At 39.5% G+C, this 24108-nt stretch overlaps 1 protein-coding gene across 4 annotated transcripts in view; it reads right to left on the bottom strand.

The window, feature by feature from the left end:
* Positions 1-23764, bottom strand: part of PLCB1 (phospholipase C beta 1) — a 749553-nt gene extending 725789 nt beyond the window's left edge. For all 4 annotated transcript variants that reach the window (XM_054468236.2, XM_063659059.1, XM_063659060.1 and 1 more), the window contains exons 1-2: positions 23634-23764; positions 6038-6115 (exon numbers count right to left, since the gene is read on the bottom strand). In XM_054468236.2, the coding sequence (XP_054324211.1) occupies positions 6038-6115; positions 23634-23732 (177 nt within the window). In that variant the 5' untranslated portion in view covers positions 23733-23764. The remainder of the gene's footprint in view (positions 1-6037; positions 6116-23633) is intronic.
* Positions 23765-24108: the final 344 nt, after the last annotated feature.

The following is a 24108-nucleotide window of genomic DNA, read 5'->3' as shown; positions in this document are numbered from 1 at the left end:
GTGGTTTTAGAACACAATCAGGAGTGGAGAAGTGAGACAGGAAGGGAAGGAAGCCCATAAGGGGAACATTTTCAAGCCAGTTACCACTATGGGTAACTGGGCTTAATCCCACTAGAGAGTTCTGGGATATAATATAAAGAATGCACCTTTAAGTTATCCCACCCAAGAGGTGAGGGAGCTGTGGTATTTATCCACTGAATCCCATTGGTGAGGGTGAGTGTGAATTGCCAGGAACTTCTGGGCAGCTGCATGGGTAGCAACGTGAGTTCTAGTAGCCAGACAAAGCAAAAGAATGCAGGCACTGGCCAGCCACCGGAGCCCAGCTTATGTTCTCAGGAGTGGTGAGGAAGAGGGTGTGGATATGGCACTGTGTCTGTTCTAGCTATTAATATCATCAATACTGGTGAAGGAAATTCAAGGAAGGTGAAGGAAAGGACTTAGTCCCCAGATGCTGCTGCTTAGTCAACAATGACTGACACACTGCTCCAGGCCAAGGAACAATCCCAGCCCTCACAAAGCAATCCTCACGTGAATTTTGCTGGGTTTTTTTCCAGATAATGTAAGTTATTGTTTCAACTTTTAGAGAAAGCTACCAAATAAAATAAATAGCGCTTATCTTCTAAATTTATAACTACATCATTGCATTTAATCACTCAGTGGACTCTTGAATGCCCTATCCCATTTACCATACACCAGAAGGGTCAAAGTTGACAATTTTTGGATACCCTAGAGAAGTATATCCCAAAGAGAAAGCCCCACTGCTAAAAATCATTAATGAAATGTGTGGTGCCCAGTAGTTCTTTATGGAAGCCAGACTATTTTTAATAGGAAATCACTAGATTTTCTTGTTGACATTTATGATGCATCATTCAAAATATTTTTGAACTCTGGACTCATGCTGAAAAATGTTACTGTGACTTATGTAAATATTTAACTTTTAAACTTTGCTTTTGAACTCTGTAGAAATTTAAGGTTATCATAAGAGAAGACTATCTATGGTTGCCATTAATGGAAACTGAATCATCACTCTGTACCAACATCCAGAATCGTGTCTCATACAAATTCACAGGCCAGAACAAGATGGCAGATGGCATGGATGGTAGAACCAATCTTTCTTGTCCTAAGTTTCCAGAAATGACTAAATATGCAGGTATAAATTTAAATCTCTAATCTAGGATCGCAGGTAAACAAAAAGAATTACACTTTTTGAACCACAAATTATGAAAGGCAGAAAATAAATGAGATAAGAATGAAGTAGGAAATCAGAACCCAGCAGTCCACAGGCATTAAAACATAACAGATCTTTGGGCCATCCAAACCAGGTGGTGAAATGTCAGCTCTATGAATGATATGAAGAAGTTGAAGTTAGAGCTCCACCTTACACCAGTCCTCATAATACATTACATATGGATTAAAAACCTAGATTAATAATGGTGATGAGAAGGAATCAGAAATATCTTAAAGGAAGCAAAAAGTGGGGAGGTAGTTGGAATGTAACTACATCAAAATTTAAAGCTTCAAGTCATCTTTTGTTACCCATAAATTAGATGTTAAGAAAGTCAAAGACAAACCACAGACAGGAAGAGTGTAATTGCAACATTTATAACAGCTAAAGGAGTACATCTAGAATATACAGAGAACTCTCCACACAAGGGCAAGAGATATAAATAGGCAATCCATGTAAGGAAAAACTGAAATGATCAATAAATGTATGATAATATACACAGTTTACTAGCAAATCAGGCAATGGCAGATTAAAACAAGGTGATATAACAGTTGCATCAGTTGGGCAAAAATTAAAATATTTCCTATTACTGTTGGTTGGGCTTAAGAAAACAGTTCCACTCATATAAGATGGGTAGGGTTACAAAATGGTACACCCATTCATTATAATTTAGGATAGGTGTAGCCTTGAATCAGCAATCGCACTTCTGAGCATTTACCTTAGGGAATCCCTGACCCATATTCCCAGAGAGGGCTACACACAGCTGACTATTACTCCATATTATAGGATTCTTTGTAACCCCAAATTAGAGACAAACACAAAGAATCCATCAGTGAGAACTGTATTCTTAAATAAAATTTGGTAATCAGTTCTTTAACATACGATAGAGCAATATGAAAGAATGTGGTACATATACATGTACTAACATGAAAAATTCCCTAAGATAGACCAATTTGACAGAATGATATAGACACACATGTACTAACTTGAAAAGTTCTCTAAGACACACTATATGGTAAAAAGGAAATTGTGGAATAGTTAATATGATGTGACTTAGTATAAAAATGGACATAAGCAAAACAAAATGAAATATTTCCATAGTTACACATGCACAAATTTATTTAAAAGAGACCTAGAAAGAAACCATGAAGCTATTACTATTAGTTGACTCTGAATAGAGAACTAGGATTGGAGACAGTGGGAGAGTGCGGTTTAAAGATAGTTACATTGCTTTACTCTTTTACAGATAAAAAGATATTTGTATATTATCCACAATATTAAAAATAAATAAAATTTGTAACAAAAAAGAAAGTAATGGGAGTTCTTCATGTAAAACATGTGTTCTTCCTCCCACTCCTTTTCAAATTTAATGATGTGTTCCTTTTCCCTTCCCCCAAGCTCCAGTTTTATGAAGACAAGGAAGGGTTTACTGAACTATATTGAACTTCTTGGATCTGAACTAGTGGTGACTAGTTTTATTTTTACACCAACCTTGGCACAGAAGCAGGGCATCAAGTTGCAAGGCAAAGGTCTAATTTTTTCATATTCTAGCAGGATAGGTTTTGGTTAGCTCTTTAACATTGACACCTTTTTCTTCTTTAGCCTTTCTTTCAAAACCGGTGTAGCAGATTCTTATAGTCCACGTGGTTTTCACAGCTAACACTTCCTGTGTTGGTTTCTAGTGCTCACATGGCACGGATCCAAAGAAAATTTATAGCCTAATGTAGGCCACCTCTCAAGTACTCAGGCTGTGCAGGACTCCCTTCTCACCCATGACTTACAAATAAATTCACCCTCTTCACATCACCTACACTTACACGAGAAAAACCACTCTGCTTAAAATAGTCACATTCAGAAACTCATTTTTGCTCATTTTATTCAGTAAGATTTACAGAGCCAACAATACAGTGAAAAGAATTATTAAAATAAGTCCAGAGCTGGTAAAAAGCATGAACATTTATGCCTAAAAATGATATTCATATTTATCTGCTTCCACCAACTCCAAACATTCTGTCAGTGTTTCACTAAAGCACATTTCTGCTACCTAAAAATGACTCGCTAGCTTTAGTTTTTAATTCCTAAATTCATCATCTGTGCTGTCTTCTTTGTCACCTATCATTTCTATGGTGACAAATCAAAGGAGGGGTTTTGGAAGGCAGCATGTCATTGTCCACAGAGAGGAAAGCCAGTGGCTTGAAATAAGTGGCTCTGATACAAGATCTGATGTAGCCATGACAAGAGAAGGACATGCAAAGAAAGTCATACAATGTGACCATTTACCTCCAATGCTATAAAAAAGAAAAACAAAAAACACTTGTAAAATCCCCTCTGCTAGGGATTTCTGCTCACCTCTGAGCAGACTAGGCCTCAGATGATTGCTAATCCAAGTGCTTTGGTATAAGCTTCGTGGACCAAAGAGGGAATATATTGGAAGAAGCCCAAAGGAAGAAGACAGGCATATTACAATAAATACCAATGCAAGCTTCCCAACCAATGGAAAACACAGTGTATAAAATCAAGGGATAAACTTAAATGTATCACATTTTTTTGTTTTCTGAGAGATTACCTCTATGGTACATGTGGCAAATTCCTAAAACTAATTGCCAGATAAAAAATATTTTTTAAAAAGTGGCCCCCTAAGTAGCATCATGATTGTACCATTCATTCATGTACCTTCAAATGATCTTATGCAAAAATACCCACTAAAAGCTTGGCGTGCCATCTTTTATTTGCATGCACCATTTCTTCTAGCACACATTTACTCTAATTCATCACTTAGAGTCGTCCATCTCCTAAAAGTGGATGAATCACTCTTACTGGTTCCAGGACTGGGCTTAAAGCCAGAAAGAAAATGACAAACTTGAAAGCATGGTAAGTTTAATTTTTTTTCTTAAATCCTCTCATCTTTTGGATTCTAAGATATATGATCACTAAGAAATAAGCCTCCAAATTCTGATAAATGACTGAGAGATGACTTTGGTATTTAGAAAGTGAAAAGTAAAATTTACTGTTTCTATCTCTTGGCTAGAACTGTAAGAGTAATATCCATGAAAAGAAAAGCAATAACGTGATAAAAGGAATTGCTACCACATTATCTGTTTCAGTTGGTCATAAACAGCGTTACAACCAAGATTAAAAAGTTTGTGTAAAAAATGAAAACAAATTTTCCTACATTTGAAAATAAGCATGGGTCAAAATACTGGGTTCAAAATAGAGATGCAACAAAGAGCCTTTGGTCCTAAACCCTTTTTCTTTATTAAGGAAATAAATATTGATGATTGGTCTAGAGGGGAGCTTAACTGAGTTGCCATGAATTATTTAAAAATCCCAGAATATCTTCTGTTGCTTTTATAGAAGCTTAATCTACAAGTTGAAAAATCAAACTGACAGTTTGGTCTCTCGTACAAATATCCAACCTTTAGAAATGCTCTAGGCATTATAAGTACATATTTCATGAATACAGTTTCAACAGTTCTAAAAATATCCTTTAGGAGAAGAAAAAAACACCCAAAAAACAAAACCTCTTGCAAGCCATTGTTTTACACATAACAGCAGGAAACCAAACAGAAAGTCTAAGCCAAAGCGATTAACACACCCAATAATAAATGTGAGCGTTAAGTAGGAAATCTTACTCATACAGTTTTTGACATTAGCATAGGGTCTGTGGTTTACCTCCACTTTTACAGCCACACATGGTTCCAGGGCACACTGATTTAGAGTCTAACTCCAGGACAACAAGACTGAAATTCGCCTTTTGAATGATGCGTAAAGAGGCTCATTCAGGAGTGGCTCTGGGACCAGACACAGGTATAATTGACCTTGCCTCAGAGACAGAAGGCAAAGCTGACAGGCAACTCCAGGAACTTTGGATAGAAGAAACTAACGTAGAGTTTTGAAAGAGCTAACAATTTGTTCCTCCTTCATCAGTAACTGTGTAGGTTCCAGCTATTTTAATGGTATACTATTACCGTCCTATTGTTTTCAATATGTATTTAGCATTCTCAATAAACCCTATCCCATTTCTCAACATATCAAAACTTAGAGAACAAAAACATTCTATATTCTGTGGCCTCTGGGGTTCAAGTGTAGGACTGTGGCAACGATGCTTGAAATAATAACCGCTTTCCATGAGTGTTCTTATCTAACTGCCCATTAAACTCCAAATAAATCTTATGATCAGCAGATATTCTACTTTTTAATAATTCAGTACAGAATCATCAATTGGTTTCATAACAAATGAGATAATAAATTCATGCTATTGTGGGCAGAAAGCTAATTTAGTAAGAAATTCCTGACAACTGAAGGAATAGGCTAAAGGAATTTTATTCTTGGTTTTCTGACATGAACAAATTATCAAGGCCAAATTCCTGCTGATTCTGAGAGAGTCCTTAATGAACAGCACAGGGGAAAAGAGAGAGAAAGAAAAGCCAAGGGGTATGGCTATTGGGTCAAAAGTTATTTTCTCATCATTTTTCTTCATCCTTTACGGGTGGGGACTTAAATCAGTAACGCTGACTAATTATGTTCTACACCAAATGTAATTCAAATTTCCCTGTTCTTATCCTAACACATAATATAAACAGAACCAAAAATACCAATTGCTCTAGAATTTAGCAAATCTAATATTTCAAACTAGTGAGTTTGAAAAGTCCTAAGTCCTAAGAATACCTTAGATATTCTTTAAAAGTAGAACCTTTAAATAAGCTGCAAAAGATCTGTGAAATGGATGTTCTTCTATAGATAAGATACATAAATACTTTTCAAAGTAGTAAACGACTGAAAAATGTAAGAAAGGCATATCTCATTTCTTACCTTGTTTTGATCTGTCCAGTAAAAGAAAAATCCCTGAGGGTCAGTCCTCAAAATAATTGGAGTAACAATAGTTGAGTCCTAGAAATGTAAGAAGAAACATGAATATCAACATATACCATTGTAGAAAAATCTATCCAGGAGTTATTTAAGAAGTAACAATTGTAGAGATTCTCCAAAGTAGTCAATTATTAAGAAAAATTTCAAAAGAAATTAGACATGGCATTTTTAACTTCATGGAATTATCCATTACGTAACTGAGGTACTTATACATAACTTGTAAAGGAAAAAGCATTATGCATTTATTGATTAAGGTATGTTTTCTATTAAAAATCTATATTTAGTTTTTCAAATAATTTTAACACTAAACATCATTACATATTTTTATGATTAATATTAACTAAAATCCATGCTTACGAATAGTATTTTAAATTACATTTGCTCCATAAAATGATTTTTAACTGTAATAGAGTAAAACATAGTATTTGAGCATCACTGTTTCCAAGGTAACAGTAAATAAGGCCATCTTCTACATATTCAGAAAGATATACACAAACTTGTTGCAAATTTCAATTTTACATGCTAAAATAAAATATCATAGGTAAATAGTCTTCTGAGTTTAAAGCATGCATAGCATAAAGCAAAACTTGCATACATTGTAATTATAATATTAAAAATTTCTAAAATATGTGTTCTTTTCTCTTAGCAATTTTCAGAAAGACATACCATCTGCACAAGAAAATACATGTCACTGGATATGGATTTTTATACTGAAACACTCAGGCCTTTGCAGGAATTGCATTTTTTAGAGAGACATAAATTGCCAGTTTTTTCAATTTTTTCATACACATAACCATAGTGTGACGTATCATCTAGCTTATTAAAAGAACTTGTAATGAAAATTAGAACTTGCAGAGATAATTTTGGCATTTGGGACTTTTTCCTTCCTAATGGGCAGAGCAGTATGAATGATTTTAATCTACATATTAAGTTTTATTGTAAGAGCCTGGTTCTGAAAGATGTTCTCTTGGGTTCAAATTCCTGTCTGTCCCATCTTGGTGCATAGCTTTACACAACTGAAAAAAGAAGGGGATAATCATAATACCTAACTCAGAAGGTTGTTGTGAGAATTAGCTAGGATAATTTGGGGTAAAGCATCTGGGCTTGTTTGCCACATAAAAATGTTCATTATTATTATAGTGGATTATATTTAAAAACAGATGTATCAAAATACTAAATGTAAGTTTATCAGGATATTCCGTGTTACTGTAGTAAAATATACAGAACATAACATTTACTCTTTTCTAATATACCTTTCAGCGGCATTACATGTATTCACCTCGCTGTGCTGCCATCAGCACCATCCATCTTCAGAACTTTAAATCTTCCCAAATTGAAATGCCACATGCATTAAACACTAATTCCTCATTCCCTCTTCCCCCCATAACCTGGCAACCACCATTCTTACTTTCTGTATCCATGAATTTGACTACTCCAGGTAATTAAATAATTTGACTATTCTAAGCAGTTATATAAGTAAAATTGTATAATACTTGTCTTTTTGTGTTTGGCTTATTTTATTTGGCATAAAGTCCTAAAACTTCATTCATGGAGCATGTGTCATATCTCCTTCCTGTTTAAAGCTGAATAATATTCCATTTATGTATATGCGATGTTTTGTTTATCCATTCATCCACTGACGAATATCTAGGTTGTTTCCACCTTTTGGCTATTGTGAATAATGCTGTTATGAACACAGGGGCACAAATATCTATCTGAGTCCTTGGTTTCAGTATATACCCAGAAGTGGAATTACTGGATCATATGATAATACTATGTTTAATTTTTTGAGGAACTGCCATTCTGTTTTATGCTGATATTCCATATATACATCCTTAACATGCAGTTTGAAAAATATCTTTTACAAGGACTGTGCTGTTGCAAGGAACTTCAGCTAGAATTTTAAAATTTCCCAATTACTTCCAAATGTCAAAAAAAGACATTTGGAAATAAACTTGATATTATAATGAAAGACTAATTTTTTAAATATTTTAGGCTTCTTTCATGAGATTGCATGCGTAACAGCTCACACCAATGTTTCCAATAAATCATAGCAATATTTTCAGTCCTGTTTTGTTACTACTAGAAGTTGGCAAAATAAAAGTTTTGACAGGCTGCACACAGCACACATTCCCACTTCTAGAGGAATTTAGAATAAACTGTAGGTGTAACTTATCTTTTTCAGGTCAGTTCCTTTTCTTATCAGAGCATCTGACAAAATTCTAATCAAAATCTTGGTGGCAATTCCCTGCAAGGATCCCAGACAATCAAATATTTAAGTGAGCAGAATAAAACTTCTCAGGGAGGCTGAGGCAGGAGAATGGCATGAACCCGGGAGGCAGAGCTTGCAGTGAGCCGAGACTGCACCACTGCACTCCAGCCTGGGCGACAGAGCGAGACTCCATCTCAAAAAAAAAAACTTTTCAAAATTTATATTTAGGAACACTATTCTATGCTGCCTAGTTTGTTTCAGATACTTCCATTTCTAGCTTATTCCTTCCCCTCCTTCAAAATTAACCCTTCTTTGTTCAATGTTTTCTTGACCCCACTCTTCCGGCCACAGTTCCTCTGTTAAGTGATCATTTATCTCGGCTCCCTGCCCGCTTCCTTCATAATCACCTCTAACATTCCAAGATCAGCTGGAACTTGGCATTCTTGCCATGCAAAGTAGGATCTGACCCAGAAATATATGAATGTCTATTTTCAATTCCACCTGCTTGTTTTCCCACCTCCCACATAGCTGCTAGTATCTATATTCTCCCCATACCAAAGTAGCCACTCAACCCAGATCCCAAATATTCTTAATTGTCAGAACATATGCCCAGGTTTGAAACTTGAAATATATGACCATCCTTCATTGACAAAGGAGCTGCAGATGGGTTGCGACTCTTGGGACCTTTGACTGTAGAATGATGAAGACAGCTCTCAGATGGTCTATATTTTAATCCTTTACCTCTCCATCAACATCTATAATGTGTATTTCATAAGATTGTGGTTTTGAAACTTTCATATGCATCAAGTTCACTGAGAGATCTTGTAAAAACACAGATTGCTGGGCTCTTTCTCCAGAGTCCCTCATTTAGTAGCTCTGGGACGGAGTCTGAAAATCTGGACTTCTAAGAAGCTCATGGTGATGCTGATGCTGTTAGTCCAGGGGCCACACTTACAAAACCACAGATGTAGGCCTACAATGGGTGAGGCTTTGGGTCAGGAATACGATGACGTTTACCTCCAAGAACACCTGTGACCTTAGAATGCAGGCAAACCATATCTTGTGAGTATATTGCTTCTAAGAATTCAACTCTAATTTACTTAAAGTTATAAGATTTTTTTCTGATAAATGTCTGTAAGAAAGAAAACTAATAAACATACTTGTCTTAAGTTAGTAATAGCAGATAATGTTCAGTAAATTTCTACTTGCTGCTCTTTATTTGATAGAATATGTTTTACTGTCATTCCTATATCATCAATAGTGAAGACTAATATAGTAATTAAGAAGATGTTATTTAGTAATTTACATGAATCTCTAAAGAGTCTTTAAGCCAAATCAAAAACGATCAAGGGACAAAGCAAAAGACCTTAACAAAACCTCGAAATCCTGAAGAATGAGAAACAATTCAGCAAGAAAAAAAAGAGTCACTGGAATCAACATTAACATTACAATGATTTGCTCATCAATGCACTGATATAAGTCAATAATAAATACTAAAGAAACTGAGACAAAATGACAAAGGCACTACTAATCCAAACTCACTTCTAATACCAGTATACCTTTTTATAAAAATCCCTGACTGAATAGTAACTGATACATCCTCAACATTTGCTCTGAGCCAATCACTGTAGTGAACTTCACATGGCTTTTCTCCTTTAATACTTACAATAACTTAAGAGGTAGACACTATTATTATTCCCATTTTACAGATACCTAGACCAAGGCTTGGGCTAAGTAACTTGCTCAAGGAAAGCCAGTTAAGCTGGTATGGGAAGCATTGGAAACTAAACCTTCAAGAACGCGCTCTATAACAGTGCTTCTCAACTTTTTCCATTATTGCCCTGCAAGGGAGCCTTTTTAGGTTTTTATTTTTCTAATCATCCCCCATGACATTTCAATATTGCAGATAGGCTGAATATCTGTTTATATGCTGTATGTATAACTGTGCTTTATACCAAAAAAAATAAATAAATAAAAACAAAACCAGTAAGAAGATTTTTTTTGTTCCCCAAAACCACTTGTCGTTTCCTTGGAAGCGACATGGCCCCTGTTGAGAATGGATGCCCTATACTGGTGCTGTCCAATACAAGAGCTGCTGTGGCTCCCTTGTGACTGCTGAGCACTTGAAATGCGACTGCTGAGACTAAGATGTACTCCAAGATTTCAAAGACTAAGAATGGAAACAGGAATAGAAAATAGCTCACTAATGATTTCTGACATTGATTACATGTGAAAATGGCTACACTGGATTAAATTAAATATAGTATTCATATTAATTCCATCTGTTTCTTTTTTACTTGTTTTAATGAGGCTACTAGAACATTTACAAATGTCCTATGTGGCTCACGTTGTATTTCTGTTAGGCAGGGCAACTCCAAACCTTCACAGGGACACTGCTTAACAGGGAGATTTCTCACAAAGCAATCTCAGTGCTCTTGTCACACAATTCCAGCAAGGCAGTTTATGGTTTTATCCACATATGCAGCTACCATTTAATTTTTAACATTTAAATAGTACAAAATAAATCTAACTTCTTCTCTAAGTGTCAGTTCTTCAATACCTAACTAGAGCCGTCATGTTGCTACCCTCTGAGCTACGCTTTACCAGGCTGAGGTATGTCACCAGGTTTATAGTGGCCTCCTCCCCAACAACTCACATGTTGAAGTCCTAACCCCCAGTACCTCAAAGTGTGACCTTATTTAGAGATAGGGTCTTTACAGATATGATTAAGTTAAAAGGAGGCCTTAGAGTGGGCCCTAATCCAGTATGACTGGTGTCCTTATAAGAAGAGGACATCTGGACACAGGCATGTACAGAAGGAAAATGATGTGAAGATGCAGGGAGAAGCAGGCCATCTACCAGGCCAAGACGAGAGGCCTGGAACACATCCTTCCCTCACGGCCCTCAGCAGGAAGCAACCTGCTGACACCTTTATCTCCCACTTCCTCCCAAACTATGAGAAAATAAATTTCCGTTGTGTAATCCACCCAGGCTATGGTCCTTTGCTATGGAAGTCTTAGTAAACTACTACAAAGTATAACCCTAAACCTCAAGGCTCACATCAAGGGCCAGTCCACAGACCCATGGCACATTCCTCAGCTCCACTGTCAGAAAGTCTCCTGGCCAAGGTTGACCACAATTCTCACTCCACAGCGATTCTCATGTTTTTATGGTATTACAAGAGAACACACATGAATAGAGGCATGCACTTCTAAACTAATCAATACCACAGAGTCAACAGGAAAAGTAACAAGCGATGTTCCACAGGGATTGCCCAAGACTTGCATCAGGAAGCAGCAGGGCCAAATACAGCAAATAGAGACACTGTGGGGGGAAACAGCTATGCAACGGACAAAGAGTTCTAAGGGTCACAGAAAATCAGATGTGATGCCTGTCAAACTAAACATGAGCAATACAGGCCTGACTATGAAATGAAAACATTATAAATGTAGTCTTGGATGCCAGATGAGGAATTAAGATCATTTAAGTAAAACATCCACGTGTATCAGCATTGATGAGACTTTTCCTCCAGGAATGAGTCTACTCTGAAATTCTCCAAAATAAAGAAAAGCAGAATAGATGAAGAAGGTCCAGAGTAGAGGATGCAAAACAGTAGAGAGAAGCAACGTGAAGATACTGGCTTCCTAAAGAGCAAGCAGAAAAATCCCTTTTAACACAATGTAGGGAAATGTTGGAAGAATTGTTCTTCAAGTGCCATGCAAGATACTTCAGATAATCCACGAGAGAACCAAATTAAAGCCCAGATCCCAAATCAACCGAGGTGCTCCTGGCTTTGTGGGGGCATCAGATGAGAAAAACCAATAATTTCAATAACATATAGCTCTGGTAGGTATGCAGTGGCACCTCAATGTGTTTTTTAATTTGCATTTCTCCAATGACTAATGATGTTAAACATCTTTTCATGTACTTATTGGCCTTTGGGGTTGCGGGAAGGGCAGTGAACTGGCCGGATACTTTTAAAAGCATAGTATATCATTTATCATTTTCATCAGTGGTTCTCAACTGGGAGCAATTTTGCACCCCAGGGGACTTTTGGCAATGTCTGGAGACAATTTTGGTTGTCACTACTGGGGGGTTTTGCAACTGACGCCCAGTATCTAGAGCGAGGGATGCTGCTAAATACCATATAATACACAGGCCAGACTCCACAACAAAAAACTACTGGGGCCAAATGTCAATGGTGCCAGGGTTGAAAACATGGTTTTAATGGTTTCTGGTTGACTTTATAAGTCTAAAATCCTGCAAGGACCTACGCAGTATATATGCAGGCCCTTGCCATCCAACTACATTATCTGAGCCACACTCCCCTGTGCTAATTCTGCTTCTCTCCTTCAAAATCGTGTGTTCCTTGGCTCTTTGGAATACCCACACCTGCTGTTCCCTCCACCTGACACATTCTTCTACTCGTGTTGGCCTAAATCCCACTTGTCATAAATAGAATTTTCCAGGGAAACCTTCCATGCTGCCTATACTCACTTGTACTTTTTTTCCTTCATAGCAGTTATAATGAAAATAATTGTACCTCTATTTGCTTAGCATCTGTCTCCCCAATAAGGGCAGGCATGAAATCATTAATCATCATCAATCCACAACACTAGCACAATGCTTAAAAGAGACATCAGTATATTTTTAAAGTATGACTGGTGAATGAATGGATGAAGGGGTGGAAGGTACTGCAGCAAATAAAAACAAGGAAGATTCTGAAAAACATCAGTTGGGGTTGCTGGGAGCCATGTTGCCCACAGCCATGATAAAGAAATTTCAAAGTAGTGGTGAGGGCAGAAAAAGGCTCTGGAGGGCTGAGAAGAAGTGGGTAGGAGGTGAGGACAGGGAGACAGTGACGATAAGTTACACTTGCATAGTAGAGGGAAGGAGATGAAGAAGAAGACGTTAACTAAAGGAGGAAAAGGGACTGGGGAACATTGTGTTGGTTTTGAGGTTGGGATTTTTACTAGTAAAGGCATATTGCTATGTTCTTAGGAAAGCTTCAGCTGAGGGGAAACTCACATAGACACTGTTAAAAGAAAAGGGAGTGGTGTCAGATAATAATGAAGTCAGGATTCAGAGATGCCAGGAAGGTCGAGCTCCAAAATATAAATGCAGAAGGTGAGGTATTTCTCAGGGGCAGGAGGGCAGCTAGAATAATGGAGGTGGCCCAAGTACATTAAACGAGGAGTGGAGAAGGGAGGAAATTAAAAGCATTGTTCCAGGGACTTCCATTGCCTCTGTACACAAAGAATAGTGTAGGTGGAAGTTTATTATAAATCAGATTTAGAACTATGTCTTGTTACTTTTCTCACTTTAGCAATAAAGCACAAGTATTCTTTTTTCTCTTTGTGAATCAGTATCGTGATAGAATGTTTTCACAACCACGCATCTTTTGTTCTGTCATCCCCAACACTTCTGAATTTCTTTAAGGGCAATTTTCATTGCAATATTTGGGTGTATGGATGAGCATATTTTTCAGAAAATAGGAACTAATGGTAAAATTTAGAATATGAGAAATAAATACATTAAGCATCATCATCTTCAACCAATATTGAATTGCAGTGTAGTATACACTCAATCTTAAGACATATTTGGACCTTAAATGAAATCAGCACTGTAACAGCAGTGAGCTCTGCATTGCCAATAAATACTTTCCTTCTCAAACGCACATGGAAAAATCCCATTTAAGAAGGCCACAGAGTCCCTTAGGACCCTAGGAGATTTCAGATGGAATGGAAGGACAAGGAGCAAGGTGTTCCAACCAATGCAACACAACACCTCAAAGGTCATGAAGGTCTCATAGGAGCATGACTGCCCTCCAGGTCTGCCTCAAGCCTGCACACTCCCCTGTGTGAACCCACTGTGAGCCAGACAAACACCAGACAGTTCCTTCATTCCACAAATATCCCCTGAGCATCAGCACCTCCCAGTGCCAGGCCTATGCTCTTCCCTAGGGAAAAATAATAATAATAATAATTATAAAGCTATAGCCCTCCAGAAGTCCTGCTCTAGTTGTAATACAAACAAGGCATATCCACCTCCCTGCACAAGTAATATAGATCTGGCCTCTCAATTGACACTGCCTTGCATTCTACATCGTGCTTGAGAGCAGGCAACTCACCCTCTACACTTCCTTCATGTCTACCATATTCTTATTCTTCCATGGTCCATGATTTCTATGAGAGGCCATGGGACAAGCCTAAATAGGAATCAGCAAAAGACAACATTTACACGTATGTCAAGAAGAAGAAAAGGTGGAGTAACAGATATAAAAAGTCTTGCTGAATGCAGAAATGTCACTTACTCGACTATGAAAAAAAGACCTTTAACACCATACCTGAATACCTGTCTTTCCACGTGCATGTTTCCACACTGACTAACTGATATAGAATATCTTTAAAGACTATAGAGCATACATTGCCCCCTCCTTTTTTTTTTTTTTTTTTTCAGAGTCTCGCTCTGTTTCCCAGGCTGGAATGCAGTGGTGCGATCTTGGCTCACTGCAACCTCTGCCTGCCTCCTGGGTTTAAGTGATTCTTCTGACTCAGCCTCCTGAGTAGTCGGGATTACAGGTGTGCGCCACCACACCTAGCTAATTTTTGTATTCTAGTAGAGACGGGGTTTCATCATATTGGCCAGGCTGGTCTTGAACTCTTGACCTCAATTGATCCACCTGCCTTGGCTTCCCAATATGCTGGGATTACAGGCGTGAGCCACTGCGGCTGGCCTGCCCTTTTTGTCTCAAAGCAGTGATGAGGTTTTCCAATGCTCACACATCTTGCACAGTGTAGACAAAAACGGACTGTACATACACCATGAAAAATAGCTATTTTGAAGACAATAGCTCAAAAACTGAGTTTGCAGGGATCTAAGCTTCATATGTGCGAATCCTAAAAATAACAGAGATTCTTTGGAAAAGTCTGTCAATCTCTTTAAACTTGTATTCATTTAGACTCTATTAAAAGCTTTTTGTTGGCCACGTTCAGTGGCTCACGTCTATAATCCCAGCACTTTGGGAGGCTGAGGCAGGTGGATCACGAGGTCAGGAGTTTGAGACCAGCCTGACCGACATGGAGAAAGCCTATCTCTACTAAAACTACAAAATTAGCTGGGCGTGGTGGCACAAGCCTGTAATCTCAGCTACTCGGGAGGCTGAGGCAGGAGAATCGCTTGAACCGGGGAGGCAGAGGTTGCGGTGAGCCGAGATTGTGCCATTGCACTCCAACCTGGGCAAAAAGAGCAAAACTCCATCTAAAAAATAAAATAAAAAAATAAAAAGTTTTTTTTGTTGTTGTTGTTACTAAAAGGACCCTGTTTGGGGACATCATGGTAGACTGGAAAGGACACTGAATTTGGCCAGAAGACGTAGTTTTAAATTCCTATTCCAGATCTACTTAGTTATGTGCCCTTCGACAAATCACAATCACTAGCCTCGATTTACTTCTATGTGAAATGCAAAAGAAGAACCCTTGCTCTTTTTCCTACCACCCGAGGAGGTGGTCTTGATGACTGAAAAGGGGTAAGCAGGGCTGCTATATAAGCATGAATGCCTGCTATTAGGACTTAGTCTGGATATTGAATTCCAGAGGAAATATTACAGCAAAACTTCATTTTACTCAACTGTAGTACTGAAGGAGAAAACTATGTAGGATACTTAGATGATTATTATATTTAGGACTGACAGCTGTGAAATCCTAGAGCCACAAAAGGCCATATCAGCCAGGATTTGGTGCGAGAAACAGAAATTTCTCTTGAATTCTGAAGATAAAGGGACTTAATATAAATTAAGCACTTGACAGAAAAACTGGAAGGGTTGGAGGAGCAGGCTTTAGGCTGGTTCTCCATGAATGATCCCAGAACATAGCAGCACAGACCCTTGAGAAGAGCTATTGTATCTACCATATTCAGAAAGGTGAGAAATCAAGAAGGAACTCCTGGGGTCCAAACAAAACACCAGCTTTGTTGAAGCCAAAGAAGTGTAAGCTGCCAACAGGGAGTGGCCACTGTCACCACTGCCTCTCAGAGACACTGAAGAACTATCACAGAAAGTCCCACCTCTTTTAGCATCTCACGTATCTGCAGAAACAACCCAAAGGATGCAGGAAATTGGCCCCTTTAATGTTTCTGCCCTCCATATCTCATATGCATGAATTTATTTGGTGGAAATATTAATTTTCAAGAAGAATGTTCGTCAAAAAGGAGTCTGGTAAATGTAGCTTTAGAAGTCCAGACTTTGTATTATAAGAAGTCCTACTAAGAGGATGTAGGAATCGATGCTATGTGAAATTCAACCATATCCGACACAGCACACCTGGGGAGGATCATGATTGGCATCTTTAACATTTTTTGACCAGATCAATTGCTGATTCACTCTATGGTTTTCCAGCTTCATGAGCTCATATGGCTTCTTCTATAAAATGGATTAAAATTAAATTAAATTTCCCTTACTCAACTATTTCACAGACAACTTCCAAAAAAATTTGTTTTTTTTTAATGGTAAAATAATATCTTAATCTTCTAGATATCAATGCTATATATTGATATCCATGTGACTACTTCAGGTAAATGTTTTCTTTACTAACTAATCCACTTTCTGTGATCTTGTACATTAAACGTCAATTCAGTAAAAAGAAACAGAACATTAACCAAATATTGTAAACAAAAAAAGCCCTTGAAGGCCGGGTGCAGTGGCTCACACCTGTAACCCTAGCACTTTGGGAGGCCGAGGCGGGCGGATTACCTGAGGTCGGGAGTTCCAGACCAGCCTGGCCAACATGACAAAACCCCCATCTCTACTAAAAATAAAAATAAAAATAAATTAGCCGGGCATGGTGGTGTGTGCCTGTAATCCCAGATACTCCGGAGGCTGAGGCACGAGAATTGCTTGAACCCAGCAGCAGAGGTTGGCAGTGAGCCGAGATGGTGCCACTGCACTCCAGCCTGGGTGACAGAGCAAGACTCTGTCTCAAAAAAAAAAAAAAAAACCCTTGAAATAAAAGACAGATGTAGGATGCTTTTATTTCTGTTTTAATATGAATAAAATAATTTTAATATAAATAAAAATAACTTTTTTCCAATTTTATATAATAGTTTGTTACTCAATTTGTAATAATTTAGTTTCTTGATAAATGTATAGATTTAGTCAACCTTAATTATTAGGTACATGCAAACCATTTTTGGAATACAAATTTAAATAAAAATTTTGAGAATTAACACGTGGTAATGATAATAAAATCAAACATTAGATCTTAAAGAGATCAGAGGAAAACCAGAGAGACTCTAAAAGAACATAAGCATCCTTTATAATCTATTCCAATTAGTTAGTTCCTTTATATCCTATTTCAGTTAGTCAGTTACAAAAATCAATGGCTTTTTTATGGTCATATATGTAAATGACCTCAGAAATATGTCTATATTTCCTCTGCCTACTTACACATAGGGGCACAAGGCTCTGATTAGGGGGATCAGACATAGAACAGAAAGGGAAAAGATTAGATGGAATAGACTGTGAAATATGCCTGAGCATTTGGAATTTATGATATGATCTGAAAGGTTGCAGGAACCTAATTATTAGCTCCAGTAACAAGAAGACCAATGATTTGAGTTACCATGGGTTTGTTATTTAAGTGGAGACCCATAGCGTTAGTCAACAATTCACCAGCAATCCCCTTCCATTTTCCGCTGGTACTTCTTGTTCATGATAACATGAAACAATTCTGATAAGGAAACATTTACAGTTACCAAATCCCACATAAAAAAGTAAAATGTTCCCGTTCCATTTATATATCATTGCAGGTAAATATAACTTGAAGCTATTTATTGATAGGCTAAACTTTCAAACGAAGCTAATAGCCAGTGCAAATTATCCTCATTCACCATAGGTAGGGAAATATTAGTGTTAAGCAAGATAAGAGAGAAAACCTATGAGAGAAAATTATATTCCAGCAACAGTACTGTACCAGTCAGCTCTGCCATGCCAATAACAGCCTGTGGGCATTACATTTCCTCTCTAAATTACTAGGGTTTTGTTGAACTGTTTCCTCCTTCAGGGCATTTACTATACCTGCTGCACTTCCCAGACTTGGGACAGACAAGAACCGAATCAAAGGCCATCTAAACTGACTGTAAGTCACTTTTGTTGCTATTGTTCAAGAGGATCAGTTCAGCAATAATAAAAATGCTTAAGGCTGAAGAGGTTTTTTTAAAGTTTTCATTCAAAGTAAAAATAGCTTATTAGATTAAAAACAAGCAAAACCAAACTATAAAGTTAGAAGTCAAGATAAGGGTTACCCTTAGGAGGGGATGTAGGGACTGGAAGAGAGCACTCAGGACTTCCGGGGCAAGTGATGCTGTTTCTTGATCTGGTACTGATGACATGGCAATGTTCAGTTTGTGAAAATGGATCCAGCTGGACACAGGATTTGTGTGTTTTGTTGTATGCATGTTACACTGATTTTTAAAAAAGTTTCAAGTAGCTTTATTGATTTGCTTGCAAAAAAGTTATGCTCTTACAATTAGATTACAGTAATTATTGACTGCCAATGAGAAATTCTCAAAGCTCTTTGGACAAGAAAAATGGACATAACTGGGCATATTTAAGTGGCTCCTTAGAGGGCACCTGCTAGCCTTGCATTCTAAAATCCACCTTGCACTTTGTAGTTGCTCCATCCACATCAGCCAGCTACTAACTCAGAGAAGTTTCCTCCCTGTTTCCCATAACCTTTCCAAAGTGAATGCTACCAAATTCCCACCTCACAAACCCTTTTCCCCTCTGCTCTCTCATTAATCTTGTGAGTGTCATCTTGTCATCATTTTCTTGTCACCATTTTGGAAACTGGAACAGCAGATTCCACATAATGCAAAAGTTCTAAGCTTTTGTGTAGGATGCTGGGAAGTGTGCAATATACTAGTATTTCTTAAATTACCTGTTTTAGCTGTGGGGGTTGGAGGTGTGGTAAAGGAGGGAGTTACTTGATTCAAATCCAGATGGCATTAATGCAAATCCAAACTTCTGAGTTTCATCAGACTTCTCAGACAACTTAGTCTAGCAATTATTTTTCCATGTTAGAATATGCTTGTAAGACAGAACGTGCAATGTTAAATTATATACACATACATACATAAATATATTTTATATGAAATTTAAGTAAAAACAAACTTTTGGATTATTTGTAAACTGACTTGCTGTAGAGAATGGATCCTGCTCTAAATTACGTAGACTTATTTTCCGTGAAACACCTGGATTTTTAAAAGAAGGTAAGAAACTGATTTTTCTCCAAATTGTAAAATATAAAATCAAAACACACATTAAAGGGAATGGAAGTAAGGTCTCAATTTTTCCACTAGTAGAATAAAAGAGCCATAGAACACCTGCTAATCACCTTGATAAAATTCATATCCATCTTATTTTTGAGGAACAATAACTTTTTTTTTTTTTTTTTTTTTGAGACAGAGTCTTGCTCTGTTGCCCAGGCTGGAGTGCAGTGGCGCGATCTCAGCTCACTGCAAGCTCCGCCTCCCAGGTTCACGCCATTCTCCTGCCTCAGCCTCCCCAGCAGCTGGGACTACAGGCGCCCACCACCACGCCCGGCTAATTTTTTGTATTTTTAGTAGAGAGGGGGTTTTACCGTGTTAGCCAGGATGGTCTCGATCTCCTGACCTTGTGATCCGCCCGCCTCGGCCTCCCAAAGTGCTAGGATTGCAGGCTTGAGCCATCGCACCCGGCCGACAATAACTTTTAAAAACATGTTTTATTGAAGGTTGCCTGTATGTCAAGCTTTATACAAAGCAATGCATATGCATTCATTCATTTAACCTCAACAGCTGTTCTGAGTTAGGAAATACTACAATTTGCATGTTACCGCTGAGGAAACTGAAGTTGGGATGCATTAAGCAACCTGCCCACAGTAAGATCTGAATTTGAAAGGTAAGAATGAAGAAACAGAAGGAATAAACAAATGAAAACCCTTCCATCCCTCAGAGGTTGTGGGACAGTGAGACAGAGTGCTTAGACATGGAAAACAGGGCCAAATCAGTGGTTGGGGGTCCTACTGTACAGTTTACAGTCCTTGCTCTTTCTCTCCATGTCCTGTCCAATATAGACCAAGGCCAAGATCCAGAAGAGAGAGGAGCTTCTCTCACAATCTCCCAAGCTCCCTAGCTTAGATCAAGAAAGTAACTCTCCTTCCACTGTCTACCTCACCAGAATTCTCCCACAATACCCATAGTCCTTTACACCCACCTCCTACCACCAGAGCCTGCTAACAGACAAATGCAAAACAAAAGCAAAGACATGAAGTTGAATTTTTAAAATATCATTAGGTCAGTCCTTTATCTTCATGCCAAGTTCAGGAGGACACGTATAGCCTTGATGTTCAGACAATATACACCATGAGTTTTAAAATACTGAAATAGTCAAAAAACTCCAGCTACCTACCCACCCATCCACAGACCCTGGGGACTCCCAGACCTCCCCATGATCAAGCAGCAAAAACATTAATGCTTGGCCCTGGTACAACAGGGTATCTCCAGGATCTATTACCCCCCTGCTGTCTGTTGTGATTGTTTAGTGCCTATGTTAAAGCTTTTGACTACCACCCTTAAAGCATCCACAGCCTCACTGTGACTTGGTAGGTGGCCAACAAATTATGCATGGCACTGCAACCTCTGGGTGACATCTTCCATTCCATATGGTGGTCAAGACAACAAGACCAGTGATTATACTGCTTTAATCACTTCAGGAACAAGAGATCATTTCTTCACATCCTAAACAGCCCCAAATTCATCATTTTTGAATGTCCTGTAACATGATCACGCTTTTACACAAGAAGAAGCAAAAATACAGAGAAGCTAAGTGATTTGCCTAAAGTCATGCAGCTTACTGGTGAAGGAACTAGGAGGTAAACTCAAGCCTTTGATTCAAGATCTGGTTCTTTTTTGTCTTCAACACACTGTCTCACTAAGGTACAATATAAATAGCCAGATAACTTGAACTGGCTTGATTCTGGAAGGGCAAATACGAGCTGAGAAGAGTAGAAAAGGGATGCCTGGGGAGGAAAAAGGCAACCCTGAGAAAGGCTGGGTCCCTTGTAGTCCACTGATCAGCATGAAGACCCAGAGAATGAAAGAGCCTGCAGGATAGTTCATTATATTCCAGATAACTTGACTCCTGAGTGCAGTCTAGGTTTTTTTTTTTTTTTTTTAAAAGACCTGAAATTCTTCTGGTCTTCTCCTTAGTGCCCATGTCCTTCCTTCCAGGAAGGCTTCCTCAGAAACTCACTGCTGCAATGCTCAGAGGGAGCTCTTTTCAACTTCTTCTTTGGTTGGTATTTCACTAACGTCCTCTCTATTACCCTCAATGCATCACCCAATCTCTCTCTCATTGGTGTGTTTGATGATTTTTGTCTCCTCCACCTAGCATGTAAGGTCCGTAACAGCAGGGATTTTGTCTACTTTTTTCACCACCCCAGGATCCAGTCTAGGATTGGCAGTAATAGGTGAGCAAGAAACATGTGTTACAGAAATGCACATAATGAAAGTCATCTACCTGGATATATCAAAATGTGTTTTCATAGAATACTTTCATTCTCAATGTGATGTTGGCTATTCTCTCCCAAACAAGAAATTATAGAGAATTATTTAAAATACAGTGTAGAATCATCACTGTATACAAATCCAGAGCTTACACTGAAACCTCCTTTTCTAAATTCTGCAAAGTCTCTTTCTCTTCCCTCTGCCCTTCACTCTCTTTCTCAGTGAATCCATCATCACATCACCTCTCTATTCAAGGATCTCAAAATGGGCAAGACCGTCTTATTTATTGCTGAACTGCATTTTCTTTGTCTTTTTTTTCCCTGACACAAAGCATTGAATCTGCGTCTGAATTTATTGTTTAGATTCTATTCCATTTACAAAAACATTCAGTACAATTAGACTGGAACAGAAAGAAGAAAAGTGTGAAGCCCATGGTAAAAAGATGTATGTTTACATCCTTGCCTACAGCATTTAATAATTGGCACGAGCTTTCAAGGAAGCTGTGGTTCATACTCCAAGTTCCGTTTGCGCTTCCAGCTGGACAAAATATAGACACAGACGCACTCGGCTAAGTAATTGGATTCACTACCTGGAATATTTAAATTGTTTTCAGACACTGGAAAATGGCTTAAGAAGATTAAAGAAAAATACCCTAGAGGATAACAGGCTATAATTTACTAGGTGGAAAATCTTTTCCGCAAGAAGAACGCCTCATTCTCCTATAATTCCTTCTGATTAAGAGATGTATTAGTCATTTGGACTTAAATTTGCTTAGAGCCTGGCAACTCGGGTTTATTTCAGTAGGTTTTTCTTATCGAACCTTTAGAATGACACCCAGGACATAAAATTGATACCATAATGTTCTCCATCCGAAGATTCGCATGTTTTCAGCTGGATAACTAATTTACGTGTTTTGAAGACAATTGGGGTAGAGGGGAAGGGGAAGTCATTTGAAGTCCTGGGGTCTGGGCTGCACGTAAAGCATTAGAGACCCCGGCGCTGGGCTAGGCTCTGCCCTACCTGGCAAATGGTGCAGGTAAGTCGTGGGGCAAACTCTCAACCTGTCTATTTCAGGCAGAAGACTCCAATCAGCTCAGTTCTCAAAAGTCAGCCCTCCCCACTTGCCTGCAGGCCCATGAGCCCTCCAGGACCCCTCAAGGGCCCCCATTCTGTTCACGCCCTCCCCAAATGTGTCCCCGCAGCCCTTTTCAGGGACCCTCACTCCGGAGCCAGGCGCTGAAGTTTGGCATCAACGACCACCTGTTGGCTGGGCCGTTGTGTCCTCCGCCGCGTGGGCTCCCACAAAAGCGCCAAGAGGGTTCGCAATCACTAAAGTGTTTTGGACTTCAGGCCCTTCCTTCTTGAAATCGGGCAAAAGAGGTAATAGGGGGTGCGTCCGCAGGCGGAGAGGGACGCGATTTGTTCACACCAGGCGCTTTCCAGTTGGTCCCAACTTCACACTCCCTACTTTCCGAACTCTCAGGACCTGTCACCAGGCAAAGCTTGCCCCTCCCTCTCCACTGGCCCAAAAGATGTAAGACCCTCAGGGGGCGCCTGCCAGACCCAGAAAGGATGGCAACTACTAAAGCCCGATGAAACAGGAGCGCGCGCAAAGCTTCTGCCCTTGGACATCCGCTTTGGCAGATGTCAACCTGTGCGCCTGAGGCGGCCCCTGCCCGCTCCCAGTGCGCCCATTGCATAACGCGCCCCTCGCCCCACCCCCACGACGCCCGCCCTGCCCGGTGCCCGAGCCAGCGCCCCGACTCGGGCCGCCCCAATACTTACATCATCCCACTTGACGAATTTGGTGCCCTTCTTGAGGCTGTCGGACACGCACACGGGCTTGAGTTGCAAGGCGTGCACTCCGGGTTGAGCCCCGGCCATCTGGGCTCATCTGGGCTCCGGGCGGCCCGGGCGAGCGCGGCAGGGACTGGGGACCGCGCGCGGGGCGCGGGGCGCAGGGCGCGGGCTCCTTTCTCTGCTCCGGAGGCGCTCGACTCTGCTCCCCGCCAGCCTCCCCGGCCTCCCGGCCTCCGCACCTCCCTCCGGCGCCGCTCAGCAGGCAGAGCGCGCGGGGGCGCAGCGCCCGGCCATGCCCCGGGCGGGACGCGAGGTCTGGAGCCCGCGGCGGATGAGGAGCCTCGGAAGGCGAAGAGAAGCCGAGCCGGTCAGCCGAGGCTGCCAGTCGCGGCGGATTCTGCTCCTCCGCCGCCGCCGCCTCAAAGCGCACCATTCAGCACATCCTCTATACACAGAGGGA

This window comes from Pongo pygmaeus, chromosome 21 (assembly GCF_028885625.2).
Source record: "Pongo pygmaeus isolate AG05252 chromosome 21, NHGRI_mPonPyg2-v2.0_pri, whole genome shotgun sequence".
Classification (NCBI taxonomy): Eukaryota; Metazoa; Chordata; class Mammalia; order Primates; family Hominidae; genus Pongo; species Pongo pygmaeus.
Note: the sequence above shows the minus strand (reverse complement) of the source record. Positions and strands in the feature narration are given on the sequence as shown.